This window comes from Somniosus microcephalus, chromosome 16 (assembly GCF_052327205.1).
Source record: "Somniosus microcephalus isolate GS21.2 chromosome 16, FLI_Smic_1.0, whole genome shotgun sequence".
In the NCBI taxonomy this organism is placed as follows: Eukaryota; Metazoa; Chordata; class Chondrichthyes; order Squaliformes; family Somniosidae; genus Somniosus; species Somniosus microcephalus.
This window is the reverse complement of record NC_141002.1, coordinates 56,025,930-56,046,964: the sequence shown is the minus strand read 5'-3', so window position 1 is coordinate 56,046,964 and position 21,035 is coordinate 56,025,930. Positions and strand designations below refer to the sequence as shown.

Sequence of the window (21,035 nt, the reverse complement as noted above, 5' to 3'; positions counted from 1 at the left end):
AGCTTCTGAATTGTGTTAGATTTTAACATCATAGAGCAGATGTGACAGTTGACTCCCTTCTAACATTAAAACTACCAAAATTAATTTTAAAAGTCCCCATGTGATCCATTTACTTGTACTGCAACTGGTGTGGCATCCAATACTATGGGATTGTCTTGCATTTACTGGTTTCAGTGTAATCTGTAATCAGATGATCAACCTAATTCCTGACTCATATTGCCTGGTCCATGTTGCTACTTTGCTATCAAAATTGGAGTATATATTAGCAATAGTGTGTGCTAATGTTTTGTTCCATAGGCAATGGCAACGCTCCAGTGCCTTGACCAAGTGGCAATCTTGTTTTTTTTTAAATGTGCTCTTCAGAGAATGTCAGTCCTGAAGAATGGAACACTTTCCATTTCAGGCACTGAGCATGTCAGCATCAAGCACTCCCAAGGTCAGTTCAGCTATAATACAGCCAGATGCAGAGCAAAGCTCCCTCTATCCTATCCTGACAATGTGCCTCAGCCCAAATATCAAAAGAGCGCTCCTTTTGATCCCCATTATCACTATATATTATGTATAATACTCATTCATATATATCTCATACCATGCTTAATGCAACAACACAACTTGCATTTATATAGTGCCTTTAACATATAAAAAATGTCCCATGCGCTTCACAGGAGCATTATCAAACAAAATTTGACTCCAAGCCACATGAGCTTCAGGACAGATGACCAAAAGCTTGATCAAAGAGGTTAGTTTTAAAGAGCGTCTTAAAGGGGGAGAGGCGGAGAGGTTTAGGAAAGAAATTCCAGAGCTTAGGGCCTAGGCAGCTGAAGGCACAACTGCCAATGGTGGAGCGATTAAAATCAGGGATGCGCAAGAGGCCAGAATTGGAGGAAGGTTTTAGGGCTGGAGAAGGTTACAGAGATAGGGAGGGGCAAGGCCATGGAGGGATTTGAAAACAAGGATGAGAATTTTAAAATTGAGGCATTGCCAGACCAGGAGCCAATGTAGATCAGTGAGCACAGGGGTGATGGGTGAACGGGACAATTTTTTCCCCTCAAACATTATTAAGTATTAATGCAGGCAGACAAAAAATATCCACCTTACTGTTAAATAGATCATTATTAACATATGTTGTCCAATAATTGATTTATTCACACCTATTGCTCAAACCTGACATCTCATTGTGGAATTAGATACATCTCATGGTTGACCACATCAGACCCCCTTAGAAAGCAAGCTCTCACTTAAGATTTTTCAAATGAAACTATTTAGCATTAGTCACATTTTAATTTTGATTGAAGAGTGACACATTAATAATGTTACAGATAGTTAGGATATGATAAAGGATAAAGAGTTGACAAAATAAAGAGAGCATTGACCTCATCTCAAATATGTTCAGTCTCAATTTGTGACCCTGAATGACCACCTGTTCCCTTTTGGAATCAGATCAATACATCAGATCTTCGCTCCAAAAACACAAGACTACAAATTACACTGGTCGGGATATAGTGGGGCATCAAAGTATTTGGGGTGGGGGGTCAGGAGAGGTGGAGGAGAGGAATACACCTCCATGGCTGATTATTGTTTTTGCCCTCAATGCTACCTTGGTTGAGATGGGCCAAGTAGCACAAAACCACGATTAACTCTAAAGATTTCCTGTTTGTATCATTCAGTACCACAACTCTCAGGTAGAACATGAACACACTGAACCATCATAGGGTTCTAGGCCATGATTATTTTGTTAATGAAATGTCCCTGTGTAGCTTTAAGTGTCTTCGTACATCTTTGAAAAAAATAAAAACCTAAAAATTGAAACATAGCAATTGTGGTATTATCTTACTAAGTAGATATTGTCTGCTTAATGGCCAGTTATTATTCATTGTTTTATGTTTAAAACCATAATGTTACAAACCATACACAGGCCATTGCTCCCATCTTGAGTGCTTGTATCCTTCAAGAGGAACAGCATGGACCAGTAAACATGGGAGGAGAGCTGGCTGTGCAGAGCACATTTCAAGCATGGTTTCATGTGCAGGGGAATGTTTGTTATATCTGGAAGCCGTGCCATTGATGGGGCTATTGTGTTTGTGATCACAATGTAAGTAGTTTGCAATTACCAATTAAAACAATGTGTCACTACTGACCAAGAAAACATTTAAAAATGATATAACAGAAGAAGCAGCCATTCAAGTGGTTGAATAGGGCCTAAATTATACTTAGCTGCTTTTGGCACAATTCTTAATAAGGACATTGGATTTAGAAAGTTCCGAGTAAATAAAGCCCATCAATTTTTTGTGGTGTTTTGAAAGCTTAATGAAAATCACTGCCTTCATGGTGGAAAATGGTATTCAAGATCCTAGGAGATAGCAGCCAAGATCATTTCCTTTTAACTTAAATGCAGATTCCAATTGCATATTTGTGATGCACAGTACACAATATTCGATTTACATAATATATAACAATTAAAATGTGACACATATTTGTGTATGTATATTTGTCTGTATTACATTACAAATTCCTTATTAATCATGTCAGAACATGAGAGGTTAAACTAGGATCAGATGGAAATTAGCCAGCCAGTTTGATGCACATTCAAGATGGACTCTAGACAGGTTGCTTGGATAGGAATTGATGTAAAGTCTGTTACTGGTTGCACCTGTTTTATATAATCTTGAGTGAAGTGTTACCTTGCAATTTATCTCTGATGTAGCAGCTGAAGACAAACATCCGATACTTTTGTCAAGAAATGGCTAACTATCTAATTCAATTATGGGAAATGTACTTCTTTGTGATTGGGCTTTGTTCAGTATACATTCAAAGATATTATAATGATATTTCAGTAGGTATATTGCCTCAGAAGTCAGTGTACAAGCAGCAGAGTTACTCTACGGCTTTGTTTTGACACATAAGAAATGAAGATTTGTTTCAAAGTTCAGTGTACTCTTTTGATTGGTGCACACTAAAACAAATAAACTTTAACTAATAAATGAAACTTAACAAATTAAATTAAAATTGTGTTGGCCGGGGTGATGATGCACTCCAGTCCTCGCGATCGCGGAAGGCCTAGAGAGTACCAGGCGACACCGCGTGCTCAATCTCCGGGGCCACCCAGATGCGAACGTGGCTGCGGAAGAGAGGCAGGCAGTCGGGCCGAACGACCCCCTCGACCGCCCGCTGCCTTCACCAGTTAATGGCTATTTTGGCCAGGCCCAGGAGCAGTCCTACGAGGAGGTCCTCCGATCTGCCCGCTCCCCTCTGGACCAGGTGACCAAAGATCAGGAGCGTGGGACTGAAGTGCAGCCAAAAATCGTGGAGCAGCCACTTCAAATAATGCTAGAGAGGCTGCAACCTCTCACACTCCATATATACACATGGAAAACAGACTCCTCCAGGCCACAGAAAAGGCAGGCGGCCTGGGAGTCTGTGAACCTGCTTAAAACTTTATTGCACGGGACTGCTCCATGCAACACCCTCCAGGCCAAGTCCCCAATGGATAAAGGGAGGACTCCCGCGTAGTCCTCCATTGGGGACCCCTGACTCCACCGGACGGCAACAAAGTTCAGTGTATGTTGAGAGATACCATATGGAGAGTGCTCTTTAATGCTTTGGATATATTTGTGAAGTACAGCAAAGTTTGTAAATACATTGTATTGCATTCAGTGGTTTATAGCCTGAGTCTTAGTGTGATTCAATCCACCTATCAAAAAGGTGAGAATCACTTGGCGACACATCATACATTCCAGTAAGCCAACATACAGTGGCAAGGTTCTCTGTTTGATCACTGGTCTTTGCCATCATTTACCTAGATATTGGGCAAGTAAAGACACACTCTGGATTGTAGGAGACACAAGGTCCACTGATGGCAGTGGTCAATGTCACTGAACCCAAGTAGAATAGCTAGCGTAAAACCCAAAAATAAAATATATAATCTGATTATAATATCGAAAATATAAGTAAGACATTAATTGTTGCATATTATACCTTGGTGTGGTTCCTACATAAATCTATTGTGAGAAAACAGTATATACACACATCATGTGCAGTTTATACTAGAGAAAGGGGCAGGGCCTGAACTATCCTGGTTTCATCCTGAATTCAACTAAAGCAGATTCCATAGATCAACTCAACCATAATTGCCATATCCTTCAATCCTTTCTTCAGAAAAACATCTAAATCGCCTCTTGAACTTAGATTTAAATCATCTGAACTGTTTGCATTGTTGTCAGAGTTAAAGTGAATGATTCCTGCCTTCACCAATCCTTAGTATTGCCTCTTGAATTCAGCTGGGTTTTTTTTCCATTGGCCATTAGTGATATCTAGAGAATAGCAAAAGACCATATGCCTTTTGAGCATGCTCCACTTTTTTTGCATACCTGCTTCAATTCTAGTTTCCCTATCTGACAGTTGTGACATGAGGCTTTTCTCAGATTATCAGCAGAGAAATAGGTCATTCTGGATGACAAGGGGGCCAGGAGAGCAAGAGGTAGAGGTTACAGAGGTACCATCAAACCAGGAAGGAACAGTTGAATAAGCAATTCTGTAGCTACAACCATGTGGTTCCTGATGGTTTCTTCTATTCCCAGCTCCTACCTGAAGTTACCTTCTCAGTCACATACTGTGGGTGGGGGAGGAGGTGGTAATGTTTGCTCTGGCAACTATCACAGGGGTTGGGACCAGCAAAAGCTGCAACTGTTTGTGTTGTTTCAGTCCTCAGTTTTACTGTTTCAAAAACTAATTCATCATTGAACTACTGAGTTAATTTATAAACACCCAGGAAATGTGAGTTAGAAATTGAAACACAGTAGTGTCCAGTTAAATTAGATATTAGATTTTCCATTGTAGAACTAATATATAAAGTACTTTCTATTGGTATAATTTTCTTATAAAATGTTTCATTCTATTATGTGACAATTCCTTATTCAAAGGCAGATAACAATGAGCTTGAAATTTGTGCATATTATTAAATCTCCTGTTGCTTTAATAAATTGGCGAGAAATTTGCCTTGGGCGTTAGTACAAAATAGGCAATAGTCAAATCAGTAGCCTGTTTTACACTCTGCTCGATTTTCTTTTCCATTGGAAAATGGATTTGAAGTGTAAAACGGGGGTGGGGACGGTGGCACCTTGGCTGCCCCATTGATGCCCAAGATCCGACTGATGCAATTTTTGTGCCAGCCTGTAAATGGATAAGCAGCATGCCAGCCTCTTTTGGGCACAAGACTATTTAAATAAGTAAATCGTAATTGTAGGACCCTGTTTGCAATGTTCAGATATGTATGGGTGGAGTCTGCACTGCACACACTCTGCACATTTGTAGTGGTAAGTGGACTAACCAATGATGTTTAACAGAACCCCTGATGGCTGTTCAAAAAAGACCCAGAAATTGTGGGGGGAGAATTTTTGTGAGACCAAGAAGAGCAGGAATGCTCCTCCAGGATCCACAAAATACTGTGGCCCACTGCCGGCCCGTACACAACCCCTTTCAGGATCAGTCCCCCTCCCTTCCCAGGCCTGACCTGCTGGTCGGCTGAGCATGATAACCAGCCAATTTCCAGCCCTGGCACAACCAGCGAGCTGCAGCGGAGCACATATGGCACCTGCAGCTCGCCTGGGGCATTCAAATGAGATCTGAACCCGAAAATCTCAGCCCCAGCTTCAGGAGGGCGGTGCTGCCGCTCTGCCGGCTTTGCACTCTTTTCAGGCGGAAGTTGAATTTCCACCTCCATGTCTTTTAACAGGTTATATTTTCCAGGTGTGTGTATATTAGAACTCTTAAAATCATTATAAGAACCTTCCTTTCAAATTACTGTGCTGTAGTTTCCAGAGATGTCTCTTGATTTGTTTTTTTTTAATGGGGTTGTGTAAGCTACCTGCCAAAACTTCAAGAATCTCTCCAGAACCTAACAAACTTACAAATATGTCAATTAAAGTTTAAAGATCCATCTCCTTTAAGATTTGTATGTAGGTTTTAAGAGCAGCTAACCTTCTATAACCAGAATATATCCTTAGTTATTTACATACCGTTTAGCTTCTCCTTTATTTCCCTGGAAATCTAATTTGTGAATTGAACAACTTTCATTCCTCTTTCTGTTTAAACTCAGATGGGAAGTAACTATGTGATAAATCCACAAATTCTTTATCCTAAGATTCTCAGCTTTTACTATCATTTTAAGTGGACAAGTAAGTTGGAAAATATAGGGACAGAGTGATCTCCTGGAAGAATTTCGATCGCCTAGATGGGTCGGAGAGGAATTTCCCAGATTTTTTTCTCCCAAATTGGCCATTGGGTCTTTATCTGGTTTTTCGCCTCTCCCGGGAGATCACATGGGTTCAGGTGGATGCAGAGTGATAGAAGATTTGAGGTTAGGATCAGATCAGCCATGATCTTATTGAATGGTGGAGCAGGCTCGAGGGGCCGATTGGCCTACTCCTGCTCCTATTTCTTATGTTCTTATGTTATAGTAAACATATCCACGGATATTATTTTTCAGTAAGCCTGATGGCACCAGTAAAAACAGGTCTATTGCTGCTGGGCTACAGTGAGGAGCTGGGAGTCACGAGCTGCTGCATGAAGCAAAGTGGTAATCCTAACCAGCCAGATCAAAACATCTTCTACATGTGCTAATGTGGTTTGTTTGGGGAGATGAGGTTTGTCTGATTTACTCAATTGTCTGGGAAAACCTTGTGCTTTATAAATGGAATCCAGTGTATTTTCTTTCTTGTGAAAATCTGCCATTGTTACTTGAGATGATCTCAACGATCTTACTTTGCCTGTTTCTCTTATTTTTACATCTGCTTTTGCTGGTCTGCAATTCTCCTGTCTACCAGATTCCTTATGTTTTTAAAGCCTTCTGCTTATCCCTAATACTACTATTGTACCCCTCCTTGTCCTCATTGGCCTCTGTTGGCCTTTAATAGGTTTTATTTGTACATAATGTAGCCTCACCAATATTTCCTTGAACACTTCTAAGTTTTCTATTATAGTTCTCTGAATAATTATTTTGTTCCAATTAATCTTTTTCAAATAGTATCACGTTCCCTTGAAGTCTGCTCTTCTAAACCCCAGTAGGCTGGACCAGTATAAATGGTGCACAGACATAATATAATAGTTGTGAAGATATAAATGCACTCTATCACACCATCCACCCCCAAGTATAATTTGCATCAGACTGTGTTACAACTGCATGGCCTATATTTGCATAATAGTGGCATGCAAATTAATTACCTATGCTATGCATTTATAGCGATAGTACAATGTGTAAATATATGGAAGAATTTTCTTGAACCGCACTGTACACATACTAAAAAATCTTCATACAGAACAGAAGGAGGCCATTTGGCCCATCATGCCCACGCCAGCTTTTTGAAAGAGCTATCCAATTAGTTGCACTCCCCTGCTCTTTTCCCACAGCCCTGCAATTTTTTTCCCCTTCAAGTATTTGAAGTGTGTTAACATTGGAATAAGTAAAACACTTGGTTTCAAAGTCAACTTTTATGATAAATCACTAAGATGAGAATTATTGCATTAAAGACAGTTACTTATCAAAAACTGTTTTTTGCAAATACATCTTTCCTCTCTGGAACCAGGACACCTACTTGCTATTATTACACAGATCACAAGGATGTAAAATGTAATCACAGGATACTAATATAAAACATAATCATCTGATATTCCAATGTAGATACTATGTAAATATCTAAGCATTTGTATCACTTATGGACAGCTTAGGTGCATTTACACTGCAGCTACTGGTCTGAGTATCTGCATTTTGGGTTCCAGCCAAGCAAGTCCTGTTTACACTGCTTGGCTCCGGCCTGGCTGAAACTTTAACCATCCTGTTTAGGAGAGAGCTCTGCACATGCCTGAATACACACATGAACAGAGCTGTCTCCCAAAAGTTAGAAACAACAACTTGCATTTACAACAACACAAAATTAAATGTTGAGAAAGAGGAGGGTAAAAAATCTCTGCTTCACATTTAAATTAAGGTTAGATAAGTTTACAAAGTGTCCAGAGGGTCCAACGGAGCCAGATTTGATAGTGCAACAGATTTCGACTCTGTGGTGCATCAAACCACTGTGACACTACCGCCTCCAGGGACTTTCACTTCAGGTTGGGCCCTGGCTCTATAGTGTCAGTGTGAAGCTGCAGGGGTAGTCAAACATCTACCATGCACTACCAGTGTTAGTGAAGGTTACCACCAGCCTTTGGGGTATCCATGGAGTACATCTCAAGAATCAGACATTTTGTTTGCCTTTTTGAATGACTGACACTTTCTTTTCTCCACAATGAATCAATCCCAGAATTTTGTTGCACTGCTTATGGTATGCATGTTTATTATTTGCTCTTGTGCTTGCCCCTGATGTGTTGCAACCTTCTCTTTGTTGGTTGTCCATGACCCCTACTACTAATTGCTCTCCTCTTTAGGAGACTAGCACTGTTCAGCAGTTGAATATCCAACTGTCAAGCTGCAGGAAATAAGAAGGCCTGCTTCCTAAACCTATAACTAATGCTGAAGTATCTGTGTCAGTGTTTGTTTCCTTTGATAAATTGCTTTGGGCTCAACGGCCTTGAAATTCAGGCATGCCCATTTTTCGATGTGCAGGAGGCTCAAGGTACATACCTTACGCCTAAATGGTGAGACCCAAGGTTCCCTGACACATGACCTTGGGCCTCATTATAATGGAGCCGGCAAAGCGCAACAGCCCGAAGGTGAAGAGGACCACAAAATTGAGCCACTTCTAGCAGTCCTCAGGTAAGCAAGTCTGGGGCTTGGGACCAGGGAATGGTTTAGGTTGGGACAGACATCCAGGATCAGGGCCAGGTTCAGGCTGAGAGTCGATCGGTGTTGGGTCCAGGAATCGTGGGGGACAATTGGGGGGTTGGATCTGGGGGATCAGTGGTCACACCAGCGGTTCGGAGGGGAGGTCAGAGGTCCGGGATTGTGAGATGAGGCCAGGAGGGAGGGATTGGGGAGCAGTTAAATCTGGGGTTGGAAAGAGCACTCCTGCTCCATGTTCAGGCAAGTAAACTTATAGGTCGCAGGCCTTGAGCCCCCACCAACCCACACGTCCAAAAATGGGCATGCCCGAATTTCAAGGCCAGTGAGCCCAAAGGCCTGGTTTCCCTGAGTGCAGCCCACACTGCCTTATTTCCATATGCAAAAGACCTAACGCCTACTTCAAATGTGGATAAGGAATACCTATATTTTTCCTTTCCCAATATGGTGGGCAGCGCATTTCAGTTTGGAAATGCACACACACTTCCTGGCCACAATATTGGGGGCTTAGTAGGCCAGTTAGCACCTGAAAAATGGGCACTGCACAGCTGAATTTATAGGCCATTGTTTTTAGAAGCAATCCCTTGTGCAGGCTAAATGATGCTACATGAATGCCACAAATGAGTGCCAACCAACTTCTCCATATGCCACTGCAGGAGAGCATCTCCTCATGGTTCCCACTAATCTGCATAAGCACATAACAATGAGAATCTATAGTTTCAGAATTCGTCACTAATTGTTGTCTGTTCAGAATGGACACTCAGCATGCTGGACCACAGTCCTGTCCCAGCTTGCCTCTCATTAAACCTCCACCACTAACTACCCCTTTGTGATCTGTGCCTCACCTTATGCTTCTTCCTCATTGTTGCTGATTTTTCCCGTAGGGTATGTAGATCTGTGTTCATTTCTGCTTCAAATGTAGTCGTGATAGTTGGTGCTAGCTGAGTGGTGCTCTTCAATTGTGCCTTGTTGAACAGAGTCCTTCTTGCTGCGTGAAAAGGACAGATGGGAATTCATTAAGCCCTAGGGTCCGATTTATTCGGGCATTGTATTGTCATTATGTGTACTATTATGCATTTATGCAAAATTTAAAAAAGATAATGAAGAATCAAAGATAAAGGTGATGACTGGAAAGGGCAAAGTTCAACAAGATAAAAGTGCATGTGGCCCAAATTAATTGAGCAGAAAAGTTAGCAATTAGCTGGACAGATCAGCACTGGGAAATCTTCAAATATGTCCTCCACAGCTGTATCAACTAATCTTTTGACATTTATACCAATTAAGTGGCTCCTTAACTGTTTGAGAAGCTTAAAGAATCCTTATTACACATGTATCCTGATTGTTCGTGCTAATAAAACATAGTAGCCAATCATTCTCGGAAGTGTGTGTTTTTTAAAGTTGCGCATTCCCAGCATTTCGTTAGTTTCACATTAATGAAATTGTAAAATTAGTATTTCTTTCGTTTTTCGAAAATAAAAAGGAAATCTAGCGCAGTTATGCAGTAGTTTTTCTCTGAAATTGCGTTGAACCAGAAATGAAAAACAGAACTAAGGAAACCACTTTCAGTTCTGGGAATACGAGCTCAACTGCCTGTTCTCCGGTAGCTTCTTGCAGCAGGGAAGGTTACCGGGTCCAGTGATGCTGCGTTCGCCATCACTCCTGCGTGAAATTCAGTAACCGCCTCTGAAGAGCCAGGGAATGTGCTCCGAGTACAGCAGCAACCAGCAATGGAAAGAGCTACTGCTGCCTGAGGGAGTGCCTCTACTACACTCTTAGAGTGGCAATGTAACCTTCAATTAAACCAATTTCTTCTCTTTCATGTGTCGAAATCCAGCCCAACACTTTAGGGACGCAAATTGATTGCGCAAAAGCTTCCAAAGGGAAAGGGGGTGAATTTTTTTGTGGACGAGCGGGAAAGCCATTGCAGAAATTCACCCCTATTTAAATATTTATTGTGGAAAACATGGGAAGGGATATATTCCGTTGTTGAAGCTTCTGTCTTTATTGTAGAAACGTTGGAAATATACTAACTCGGGTCTCTGAGTGAGGCATATTTCAAAGGGAAGCTGGTTCACCGCCACTCATTTGTTGATTCCCTATTTTGGAGGGAGGGGCTGTTTAATATTTTTTTGTGGAGAGGGAATTTTTCCGGATGTAAATGTGTCTATGTATGCTCTTAAATTGTTGAGAACAGTGTTGAACCTGTGGAAGCAATTGCGGGAAACAACAGAGCGCAGTGCGCTCATTTCTAGAACTGAAAGTCGTTTAATTTCATAGAAATGCACGGAAGCCACTAGCACTAGGCAGACAGAAGAACACTTGAAGGATGTGTATTCCTCAGAGGTTAGGTAATAAGCGGTTCTCGTTTCGAGTATTAGTCATCTTTATTTCTTTGAGAGATTTTTAAAATCTCCGTTGGCACTTTTAATGTGGTTTTCATGCAGAAATCTCAGCCAGAGAAGTAACTGATGGTCTGCTGTCATCGAAATCATCATCTACCAAAAAGCAGCAGCCAGGCTGCTTTTTCATTTTTTCCTGTCGCTGGCGGTTTCATCCACTGCCGTGGATTCTTTATATTTCGTTACATAAACTGCAACAGTGAGGCAAGGGCGAGATCTTATGGATTCTCGTCTGTCACTTGATATTGTGAAACTGGCTCGCACTGTTTCCAATAGCCAAGTAGCATTTAGCCCGGCTACTCTTTCAACTGCAGGCTAGCCATTGGGGTTCATAGAAATGATCGCATCTTTTAAGAATAGGCTTTTGGATTGTTTAAAAAAAATCGGCTTATTTAGTAAAAAATTAAAGTTAACTTGAAACTAATATTTTGTGGCATTACGGCTGTTTCACAAAATCCACACCGCATTTATTAAAAACGGTCGCCGATCAATAAGTATCTCTGCAGGGCAGGTGGTGGCACGTCTAAAATTATTTATACCAGCCCCTGCATAATAAATCCGTAAATAATATTTAGAATAGTTATCGCACCCAGATTGGGAGGCATGATTCATTTATAGATGGCAAAACTGAGAGGCCAACACTGCCCTTTCTTTCTAGTCCAAGGCATTTAATGGCATTTCAGAAGCATCGGCGCGATTAATTTATAAATGTGTTAGCATAAAGTGTTAAAATATGAAGTATTTCTGTGTATAATATAAGAGAGGATATTCTATAGGATTCAGTAGTTATTAATACTAAATTTACTGCACAAATGAAGACAGAACAACTCACCAGTGGACAACAGGCTATGTAAATCCTGCTCAGAATGAGAGTGAATTCAACAGCCTATATTCCAGTAGAAAATATGGTTTAAAATACGATATTAGAACATCTTATTGTGTTACTATATCAGACTAATTTTAATTTAGGCTATTGTGAATATGGAAGGTTCTTTAATATCCATCGTGTCCTAATGTGAAGCAGCTTTCACCTCTCCAGATTTTTTTCTCTACAATTGTTTTATTCTGCTTGGGATTAAAATGAGAAATGGGCAAAGCCAGCATATTTACAGATTCACAATTTATCGTGCCGCTGGTTTATATTTCTAGCAATATAATTTTACACACACAAATATTAGAATATATATTTTTAAATCATGACATATGGTCTTAGTGTTACCCTGGTAATATGGCACACTTTTAAGTTATGGATTTAAAAATATTTATATTTACGCTGTTAGGAAATTAGATAGAAATGTAGACCTGTCTGGTGCAAAAACATTTTTTTGCGGCATTGACTGAGCTCCTACACCGAAATAAACTTTATTTGAATCAATTCGTTGCCTGAAGAAATTTCTCCTAACCTCTCTCTTCATTCTCTTGATGATGATTCAATAGCACCACAGAATCTAAAACTCGGTGCCCCACCCCCACACACATTCGGATAGTATATATGTCTGAAAGATAATATCTGCACAATATATTGTTTCCACATGATAGTGTTTCATTGGATGCACAAGCTTGACGTCTGATTTCGTACATTAATCCTCCTAAATGAGGAGGTATGGTCTCTATCTCCTGAGATTGAAATCTGTAATTACTGGTTTAGAAATGTTACTGGGTTTTAGGATTAACCGTTTTATGTAGGCACAAAACGTATACGGATCACTGTTGGAAGGTATCGTCCACCGAAAGGGATATATAATAAACTGCAATAATGTACGTTTATTGAGGAGAAACGAAATCCCATTCTCTAATCGGCCAACGCTATGTGTTAAATCTAACTCTGCAACCGAAAGAATTCATGTGTGTATTTATTCGTCTGGATCTTTCCAGATCCCTGTACAATAATCTTGGGTGTAGACGTTTTTTGTGGGGCCTGTCTAGCTTTCTCATCCAAGGCACCGTAGCACCTTGCATTTTTTCTGCGCTACCTGAAAAAGCGTCCAGCTATACATCCCCAACCTTGACTATCCATCGTTGTGTCTATCCAGTCCTCCGACAGTCATCCATTCAGTCCATTTTTTGTCGTCTTGTATTAACTCAATCGGTCCTCCATCAAACTCCGTCGCATCATTCCAGTAACAATCATTCCTTCCTTTTATGTGTTACATCTATCCGCCACTTATCTGTACGTTCTTGCTGTAGCCATCGGGCCTTTTATCAGTCTGTCCTTGTACCTCTTCACTATTCACAATCTAATCATGCTTGTATGTCCTTTCATCCATACATCCGCCATCTACCCATTCCAGCTTTACAGTCGACATTTTTGTAACAATTTATCTAAATATTTCCCTTACTTTCCGAATACTTTCATTTCTTAGATATTTTTTGGAGTGGCACTGGATTTTGAAATGAGGTGTCTACCATAATATGCAAAATATACGTAATCTGCAAAAATGGCATGCAGACAAAAGGTGTATGAATTAATATCGGAAAATCTCTGCCACTGACAGGGACATATGACAAAATGTGCGTTTACACGAGGAGCGGAAAAGGTTCGTTACGCCAATTGTATCCTCAAAATCTTAATATCGAAAACACTCCATGCAGCAAAAGCCTTGGCATTTAGTAGTGCCTGCAATTTAAAGTAAATCAGTGATCCTTAGAGAGAGTACAAATAATCTATAGGATTTTTTAATTGCATGTAGATTGCAGTTATCATCAGTTGGCCAATACACCAGATTCGGGGCCCGATAACTGTGTTTTGATGCCGATCCACTTTTATATAAATATTTATTTGTGCTTACTGTGGTATATTCAACTAGCTTAATATGCTAGTTTGCACTCATAAACCAACTAATTCATCAATCGCATTGGATAGGATTGCTTAAGTATCACATATTTTATTGACGAGTTAAGATACAGTCTGTCTCTCGCACACTCCCTCTTTAAAAGTACTTATCTCCTCTTTCCCAGTGATCTGGCTGTCAACAGATGATTAAACAGCCCAAAAAGTAATTCGTCATTGATCGTCTGAGGGACTAGATTGGTTTAGAAATCTATCTGAGTTCTAACTTATGTATTTTCATATTTCACGACATTTGAGTAAATATTTTACAAGTTGCCAGGTCTAATGGTTATGTGAGGTGCACTGGAGGGCGGGGTTATGAATGAGTGCCTCACTTGTGTAAATGTTAAACTCACGAAAGGTGACAAGTTTCGTCGCTTTCAGATAAGAACAGATTGCACCTGAAGAAAAGCGAATAGGAGTTCTTACTCCTATCTGTGCTGAAAATGTTCATACCGTGTGTATATGTTAATACAGTATATGTGTCATGCCAGGTGTAATATATTTAGTTTTCTCTCTGACACCCGAGACTACACAATTTTCATTATGTTACTTAAAACATAATGCATCAAATGGCACATTTTTAACGAACCCCTGTGCAAATGTATTTTTTGTCAGACTGGTAAAGACTGCATAAATTTAAGGGGCAGGGTTAAATTTGGTGTGGAAAGTACCCTGAACACAGGTAATCTAAATACATTCAGTGCTTATATATCTTTTTAAACTAACGCTGTCCAGCAGGTAGTTTCTTGGAAAATCAAGAGTGCCCTTAAAAAGGATATAAGTAAACTATAAAACATGGTGTTTTTTTTACAAAGGTTATCTTGCTGAGGCCTACACTGAAAGTTGCAATAAGATGAAACATAGTATAGGATCTCCATCATTTCGCTGCATAGTATTTATTGCTGGCTGAACCAAGTTCTCATCGGTAATCTCAGTTAACGTTATCGTTATTTTAACCTCTCTGGACTACAAGAGTGACACTTTTTTCATGCCGATCTTTTGTTTTACTCCCTTCTAAAATTAGAGCAAACTACTTACCAGCGTCCCCGCTTCTAAAGGACAGCGAGCAGAAGTGACCGGCCGTCAAGATTTTTAAAATATTGGCAATTCACTTAAAGTCAATAGGCATCTGGGAAACGGGTGAAGGAGCTTAAAGGGTGCACGGAGCCGGTGTAACCTGTCGCACCGTAACATCACTAAAAGGTCCGGTCCATACTGCACTCTGCAGAAAATTAAATTTTATTCCCACTTCGACATTTGAGACACCGTCACTTTAAAACTCTCTACTTTGTAACATCAACAACGTATTCCATTCCGACTACATTGACAGGACTAAATGCAGTGCTACATCGGTCAGTTTCTAAACTCGAGCTGTCCTACGATGCAATGTGTCATTTCGGTCTAACCGTTGGGGAGGAAAAAAAGCTTATTGGAAAATGCAAGTTCCTAATTATTGGCGCAGCTTTAAAAAGACTTTGGGGAAACGGTTATTGTCGTTTTAAATATGAATTCAAAAAGTTGGACAGCCTCACTGTAAGCTGCGTGCGCGCGCTCAGCCGAGCTCCATGACATTACGATTGACGTATTTTTTCTCCAATAGGATTTGGCCGCTCTTAACTGCTTTGTTCCGTCATGGGGAATATTGACCAATGGGGCGGCAGTGAGGGGCGGGGCACCAGATTGAAATGAAAACACGAAGGGCACCGTTGCGGCGCGCGCTGACGTCCGACCAGCTCGCGCTCTCATTGGCCATTTTACCGTGGCGTGCTTTTGCTGCTCGAGCTGCCGACCTGTCAATCATCGCCGCGCGCTCCGAGCCCGAACCCACTCTCACACTAGCTTATTATTGCTACTTCTGGGAGTGCCTTTTTTTTATTGGTTACTCCTATTTAGCGAGAATATTTTTCAAAGCTACGTTTGTGGAGCTGATAATGATTATTTTTCAAACGTTTCGAGGGCTTAAGGCTTGTTATTCGCTGGGGGGCTAACTACTGTCAGAGAATTTGTTGTCGTCAAACAATCCCCCCCCCCCACCCCCACACATACACACACTCATCAAAATCACGCCCAAAGAAGATGCATTTATAATTTCAAAATTTTAAAACAGTAAGTGTTAGAAGAATGTAGGGCGGTAATTCTTTTGTGAAAATTTAGAGAACACGGAACACTTTATAGTATTTCTTTCACCTGGTATAGATCGTTTCGGAACAACCATTTGTACATCTACTGAAAAGATAGAAGTACATTAACAACCACACAAGCACTGAATGGGAGTTAAACTTCCAAACCCTTCTACAGGCCAAGTGACTTCCCTCACCTTGAGTGAGGTAGTAGCCAAGACAACGTTAACCGTTTCTTGATTATTGGCAGCGGTACCTCCTTTCAACTGTAAACTACACACATACGCATATTGTACGTTTTTCTTTATTTGATTTCATGATGCAGCAAAAATCAGCATCTTTTCACGCGTTACAAAACAAATGAGAAATATAACGAATATTAGGGCAGAATACAAGTCTGGCTCAGGACGCTTTCTCTTTCAAGCATAGCCTTATATTATGACAGGCAAAAACGGAAGGGAAAAATCTACAATAAAGCATTTACAAATGCACATGAAAAACGCACTTTGGCTTAACGGAAAATTATCTTCTAGATTCCAAAAACATCAATTCTTTTTAACATAAATAAGTTAGTATAATTTCTCAGTGTCTTTACAAAGTTATGTACACAGGTACATTTTAATTTTTTTTATTTTTTTTTTAACATACAATACACAGGTATTGTAGCTTAGAAACTGCATTGGAAAACTACACTGCCACTATTCAAGTCATACATTTTCTAAACTCTGGATTTTAACAAGTTTCCCTCCTCCTCCCCTTCCCCCCACCAAAAATGGTTTATGTGCTACAAAAAAAACTATATACACAGGTAGTAAAATCAGCCAAGTGATAAGGAAGAACCTAATTGCACAGCGCTATATCCACTCTAAAATAGGCGGTTTAGTGTTCACTTGAGTTCAGTGCTTGGGCTCGCCTCACTGGGAGAGGTAACGATATGTCTGTTTCTGAGGAGATCGTCCTCGCTTCATCAAGCACTGCCATGGATGAACAAGGAAAAAAGGATCTTCATATCTGTAGCAAAGAAAAATACAAAGTATAAATTAATACAACATTCTTATTTTTTAAATTATTGTAATCACTTAAAATGTTATTTGGTACAGCCACGCTGATCACGTCAAGCCAGCCACTGATTCATCGGGTACGGTTGGCAAAAAGCTGAAGCAACTGGTTATTCAACTGGACACTGAGCCAACCAATACCGCGAGCAGTGTTAGACTTCTGTGCGCACACATACGGTCAGGTTATCATCGGGATAATAAAGCAAACCAATACATTTCCGTTTCTGACTTAAAATCTCACTGGCTGGATAAGTTACACATTGTGCTGCCTGGAAGAAATCTAATGGAGTCTATTGCACTAGCCACGAAGTCACGTTTAAATAGGCAGTTGTAACTTTTCAATGGATTAATACGTATTATTGGATTACCAAAAATAATTAGCATTGTAATGTTTCAGACCTTTCCTTTATAAAGCAAAAAACTGATTTCCTTTCTGGTTATGCAACTGTGGGAGGGGAAAGAAAGCTGAAGAGTTTGGCAGCACTTACCTGTAACATAAACAGCTATTTAGATAACTTTCTAAGAGTTTGGATCCGATTAGTTAAATATCTTAAATCCATCAGTTAAAAAAAGGTATGCGAATATGTCAGCATACCTGCAATCTGATTAATTAGGATATTTAAAATATGATCTCAGTGCTAAGCGTGTGAAATTACACACCTCGTGCTATCTGATACAAACACAAGTTATTTAGCGTACGCGGTACTTTCACAAATGATTTGCGGACATTATTTTTCAATTTTTCAATGCACCGGTTACACGATTGTCGCCAATATGGGAAAGGATGGAAAAGGACGGGAAGCAGGCATCACGTCCACTGAATCTACCACTAGTTTAGTTTGTTGTGACTAGCCACTTAAAAAGCTGCTCCCCCCCCCCCTTGTTTGTACATTTAGTCTAATGGTGCAGCTGTATACTACATAGTCCCTCTTCTAACGTGTTTTAAACCATAATTTACAGAATCAAAGCAGAAATCATCATACCAGAGCCGTGAAAAGAATGTAAAGACTTTAACTGCAGCCATTATACTTCTTTGGACGCTTACCCCAAGTGTTATTTTTATGGCTGTTTATACTTAGCTGGTGAGATAAAGACATAGCTTGCTCTCGTGATCAGCTTTTAACGTGATTATTTCCCCCTTTGTAATACATCTTATGATGGAGGTTGGTCTTAAACAGTAAAACCGTACAATGTATAAAGCTTACAAAGGCGCACACACACACACATTACTGTTGTGGTTCCGCACTCCCCCGCATAATGTTATTATATTTTCAGTCAGTCTTCAGTGTATTTCTGTATTGACAACAATTAGGCAATAAACTGTACAATATTGTGGAGGGAAGGAAAAGGCACCAAGACGTTTCGATACTTGTGCAGGACGCTCGTGTATATCTAGTTATTTGAAAAGCAGCTGGAAATAATCACCTGTGCATACGTGTCGTTTTGAAAATAAAGCAAAGAAACACCATCAGTGACACTGCAACCCTGCGTGCAGTTTCAAATCCTCAACCTGGGGCAATGAGGCCGATTGGTCAATACAAGAAACAAGACACTCACTCACATTGATTCTATCGTATTTTAAACAGTAAATTTGTAAACCATTTTGAGAGGAGCCAGTCAAGAGAAAAGGGAAGGTAAATAAACATTACCTTGTGACTTTTGTTTTATGTTTGATGTCCGCTCGAGATCGATTTTTTCGGCGTCTTCTCTAATGCACCGATACTGGGGGAATTTGCTGACCAGTCTGTCTCTGTCTTCGTATTGATTTTTTTTGCTTCTGGAAAGCCATCTACAATCAAGAAAAGTTCATTAAAAAATGAAATCCTGAAATCAGGATGGCGATATATTTCGGGGTCATTTCTATTCTGAAGTGCAGACTTGCTATGCTCGTCGGCATTAGTCAACCACATCTCAAGCAGAGTTGTTGAAGCAAAAAAAGCCGTTTACTTCATCTTTCTAAAAGGCCTTTGAAGTTGCAGTATCCCTTTTCAAACGTAGGGGAATTCAAGCTTAACCCCAAGCAGACCGAGAACTGCAGGGTTTTAAAGCGGGTCCGCTGGAAATAAATGAGAAAACCACAGGCTGGGTGAAATCATTATTATTTTTTTGCGCGTGTAAAAAGGTCAGAAAGGTCCGTTTGAAAATGGATCCTGCAGCTTCCAATAGAGTACATCTTTGTCACTTACCGACTGACGCAGCTCGTTTTCGGGGACTACAGCATTGCTCTTTTGAGTCTGTGAAATGTTCAGTTGTCTCTTTAACCGCGTCTTTTTGCTCTGGATTCGCTAAGTGTGTGTCCCCTGAATTTCCCTGAGCCAGAGTTCCTATGTAAACTATCGCATGGTTTCCTTTCACATCCACACTGCAATCCGCCGATGACACTTGCTCCCTGGGAGGACGCCAGTAAAAATCAGGCACATCCTTGCAATCCACGGCTTCCCATTTGTAATTCCCATCCAGCGGCTTGTCCCTCTCGAAGTCGTAATTCCACCTCCGCCTGTCCTGCTCGTGAATCTCTTTCCGTTTCTTCTGTAGGTCTCGGTTTAACTGGTCGTGGTCTACGGGACCGAAGAGGCTTCTGCAGGCAGAGGGTTTCGGGTGCCCTGCTTGCTGAGCTGCCATTCTCTCCAGCGAAGGGCTACCATTAGAAATGCGTACGTTTGACATTTTTTCCCCTTCGTACCCCCTCTCGCTGCAAATCGTCCAAAGCCCAACAGACAGTAGAAATGCAAGGTTGCACGATTTAACAATGTCGTGCAATTCTTCGGAAGGCTGCAAAGCACAGAACCACAACCAAAACGCCAACAACAACAACCGTTTACAACGTATCTCTCGTCAAAACTGACTCTAGTAAAGCGGAAAAAAACTGGCTTTTTTTTTCAGTTACCCAATATGGCGAATGAGGCTGACGAAGAGGAAACTGAGTGACGGACAGTGAATTTTAAAAAGAGAGCGCAATGCAATTGGCCAGAGTGGCGGGGCTCCGCCCTTGTCCCGCCCTCAAAGTGTAGGGCTGGGACTCGGGAACGAGCTTGCTCAGGGCTGGGAGCGACCTTGCTATGATCTAAAGGCGTTTTGTTTATTGACAAGCAATTCTCTCACTCCCCCCCCACCCCTCCTCCCCTTTCGATCGAAGCGAGAGTGAGAGGCAGGCGCCTGTGGAGTAGTACTAGCGAAGCGTGAAACTTACCATAGAGGAGTCGGCTCACAGCGCCATCGTCCTGACAGCCGCAGCAAACACAGCCCCGAAGTAGCCTCCCGCACCCAACCAACCTGAAACCTACATATTGCATCACTTAGATTCATTGAAGTGACTTTATACCGAATAATCTACAGATATCATCTCGAAACGCGGACTGCTAATTGCTAAAATCCAACAAATGCAGCAATCACCCCAGATCAATGATCGAGATTATTTTTCAGACTCTTTTTGTGAAAAAATGTGTGATTTCTGTTAAGTTGCTCTTACATTCTAAAATTTGACAAATTTCACAGTGAATTGGATGATTTCGGTGGAGGCTGAGCATATCCACAGCACGCACGGCCAGCTGAGTAACTTTTACTGGAAGGTGCTCAAGGGGTTAACAGTGCGTCGGTTATATTTTAAAAGCTTAACTGGCTTCCTTTTTATACGACGTAAACATGTTTCAATTTTCTTGGCGGATTTTGTTTACTTGAAACTCGGATTTTCTTCCAATAACCGATTGCAATTGTGTATTCTATCACTTTTGTGGATTGTTCATCTGAAAGTGGATGGGTGAGTGTACAGAATAAAAGCCATTAAACAGCGGCGATGTACTCGAAGACACGGAACGAAGAATTGCCTTTCTATTTTTAAAACTATCAACCTGG

At 40.7% G+C, this 21,035-nt stretch overlaps 1 protein-coding gene and 1 long non-coding RNA gene across 4 annotated transcripts in view; both read right to left on the bottom strand.

The window, feature by feature from the left end:
* Positions 1-15,560, bottom strand: part of LOC147106199 (uncharacterized) — a 188,084-nt gene extending 172,524 nt beyond the window's left edge. For all 3 annotated transcript variants that reach the window (XR_015081383.1, XR_015081385.1, XR_015081384.1), the window contains exons 1-2: positions 15,044-15,560; positions 9,619-9,761 (exon numbers count right to left, since the gene is read on the bottom strand). This is a non-coding gene — a long non-coding RNA (uncharacterized LOC147106199). The remainder of the gene's footprint in view (positions 1-9,618; positions 9,762-15,043) is intronic.
* Positions 15,561-16,411: 851 nt separating this feature from the next.
* cdkn1bb (cyclin dependent kinase inhibitor 1Bb) lies at positions 16,412-20,116 on the bottom strand. The gene is made up of 3 exons (XM_086009088.1): positions 19,370-20,116; positions 18,833-18,972; positions 16,412-17,136 (listed from the first exon to the last, which is right to left on the bottom strand). The coding sequence occupies exons 1-2, from the start codon at positions 19,848-19,850 to the stop codon at positions 18,848-18,850; spliced, it is 606 nt and encodes a 201-aa protein (XP_085865214.1). The 5' UTR covers positions 19,851-20,116; the 3' UTR covers positions 16,412-17,136; positions 18,833-18,847.
* Positions 20,117-21,035: the final 919 nt, after the last annotated feature.

Bases quoted from the DNA above. Each gene is read 5' to 3' on its own strand.
- cdkn1bb (XM_086009088.1), bottom strand. From the start codon at position 19,850: ATGTCAAACGTACGCATTTCTAATGGTAGCCCTTCGCTGGAGAGAATG. The intron at 18,973-19,369 runs GTAAGTGACAAA...TCTTGATTGTAG, and splicing joins AAAACGAGCTGCGTCAGTCG to ATGGCTTTCCAGAAGCAAAA.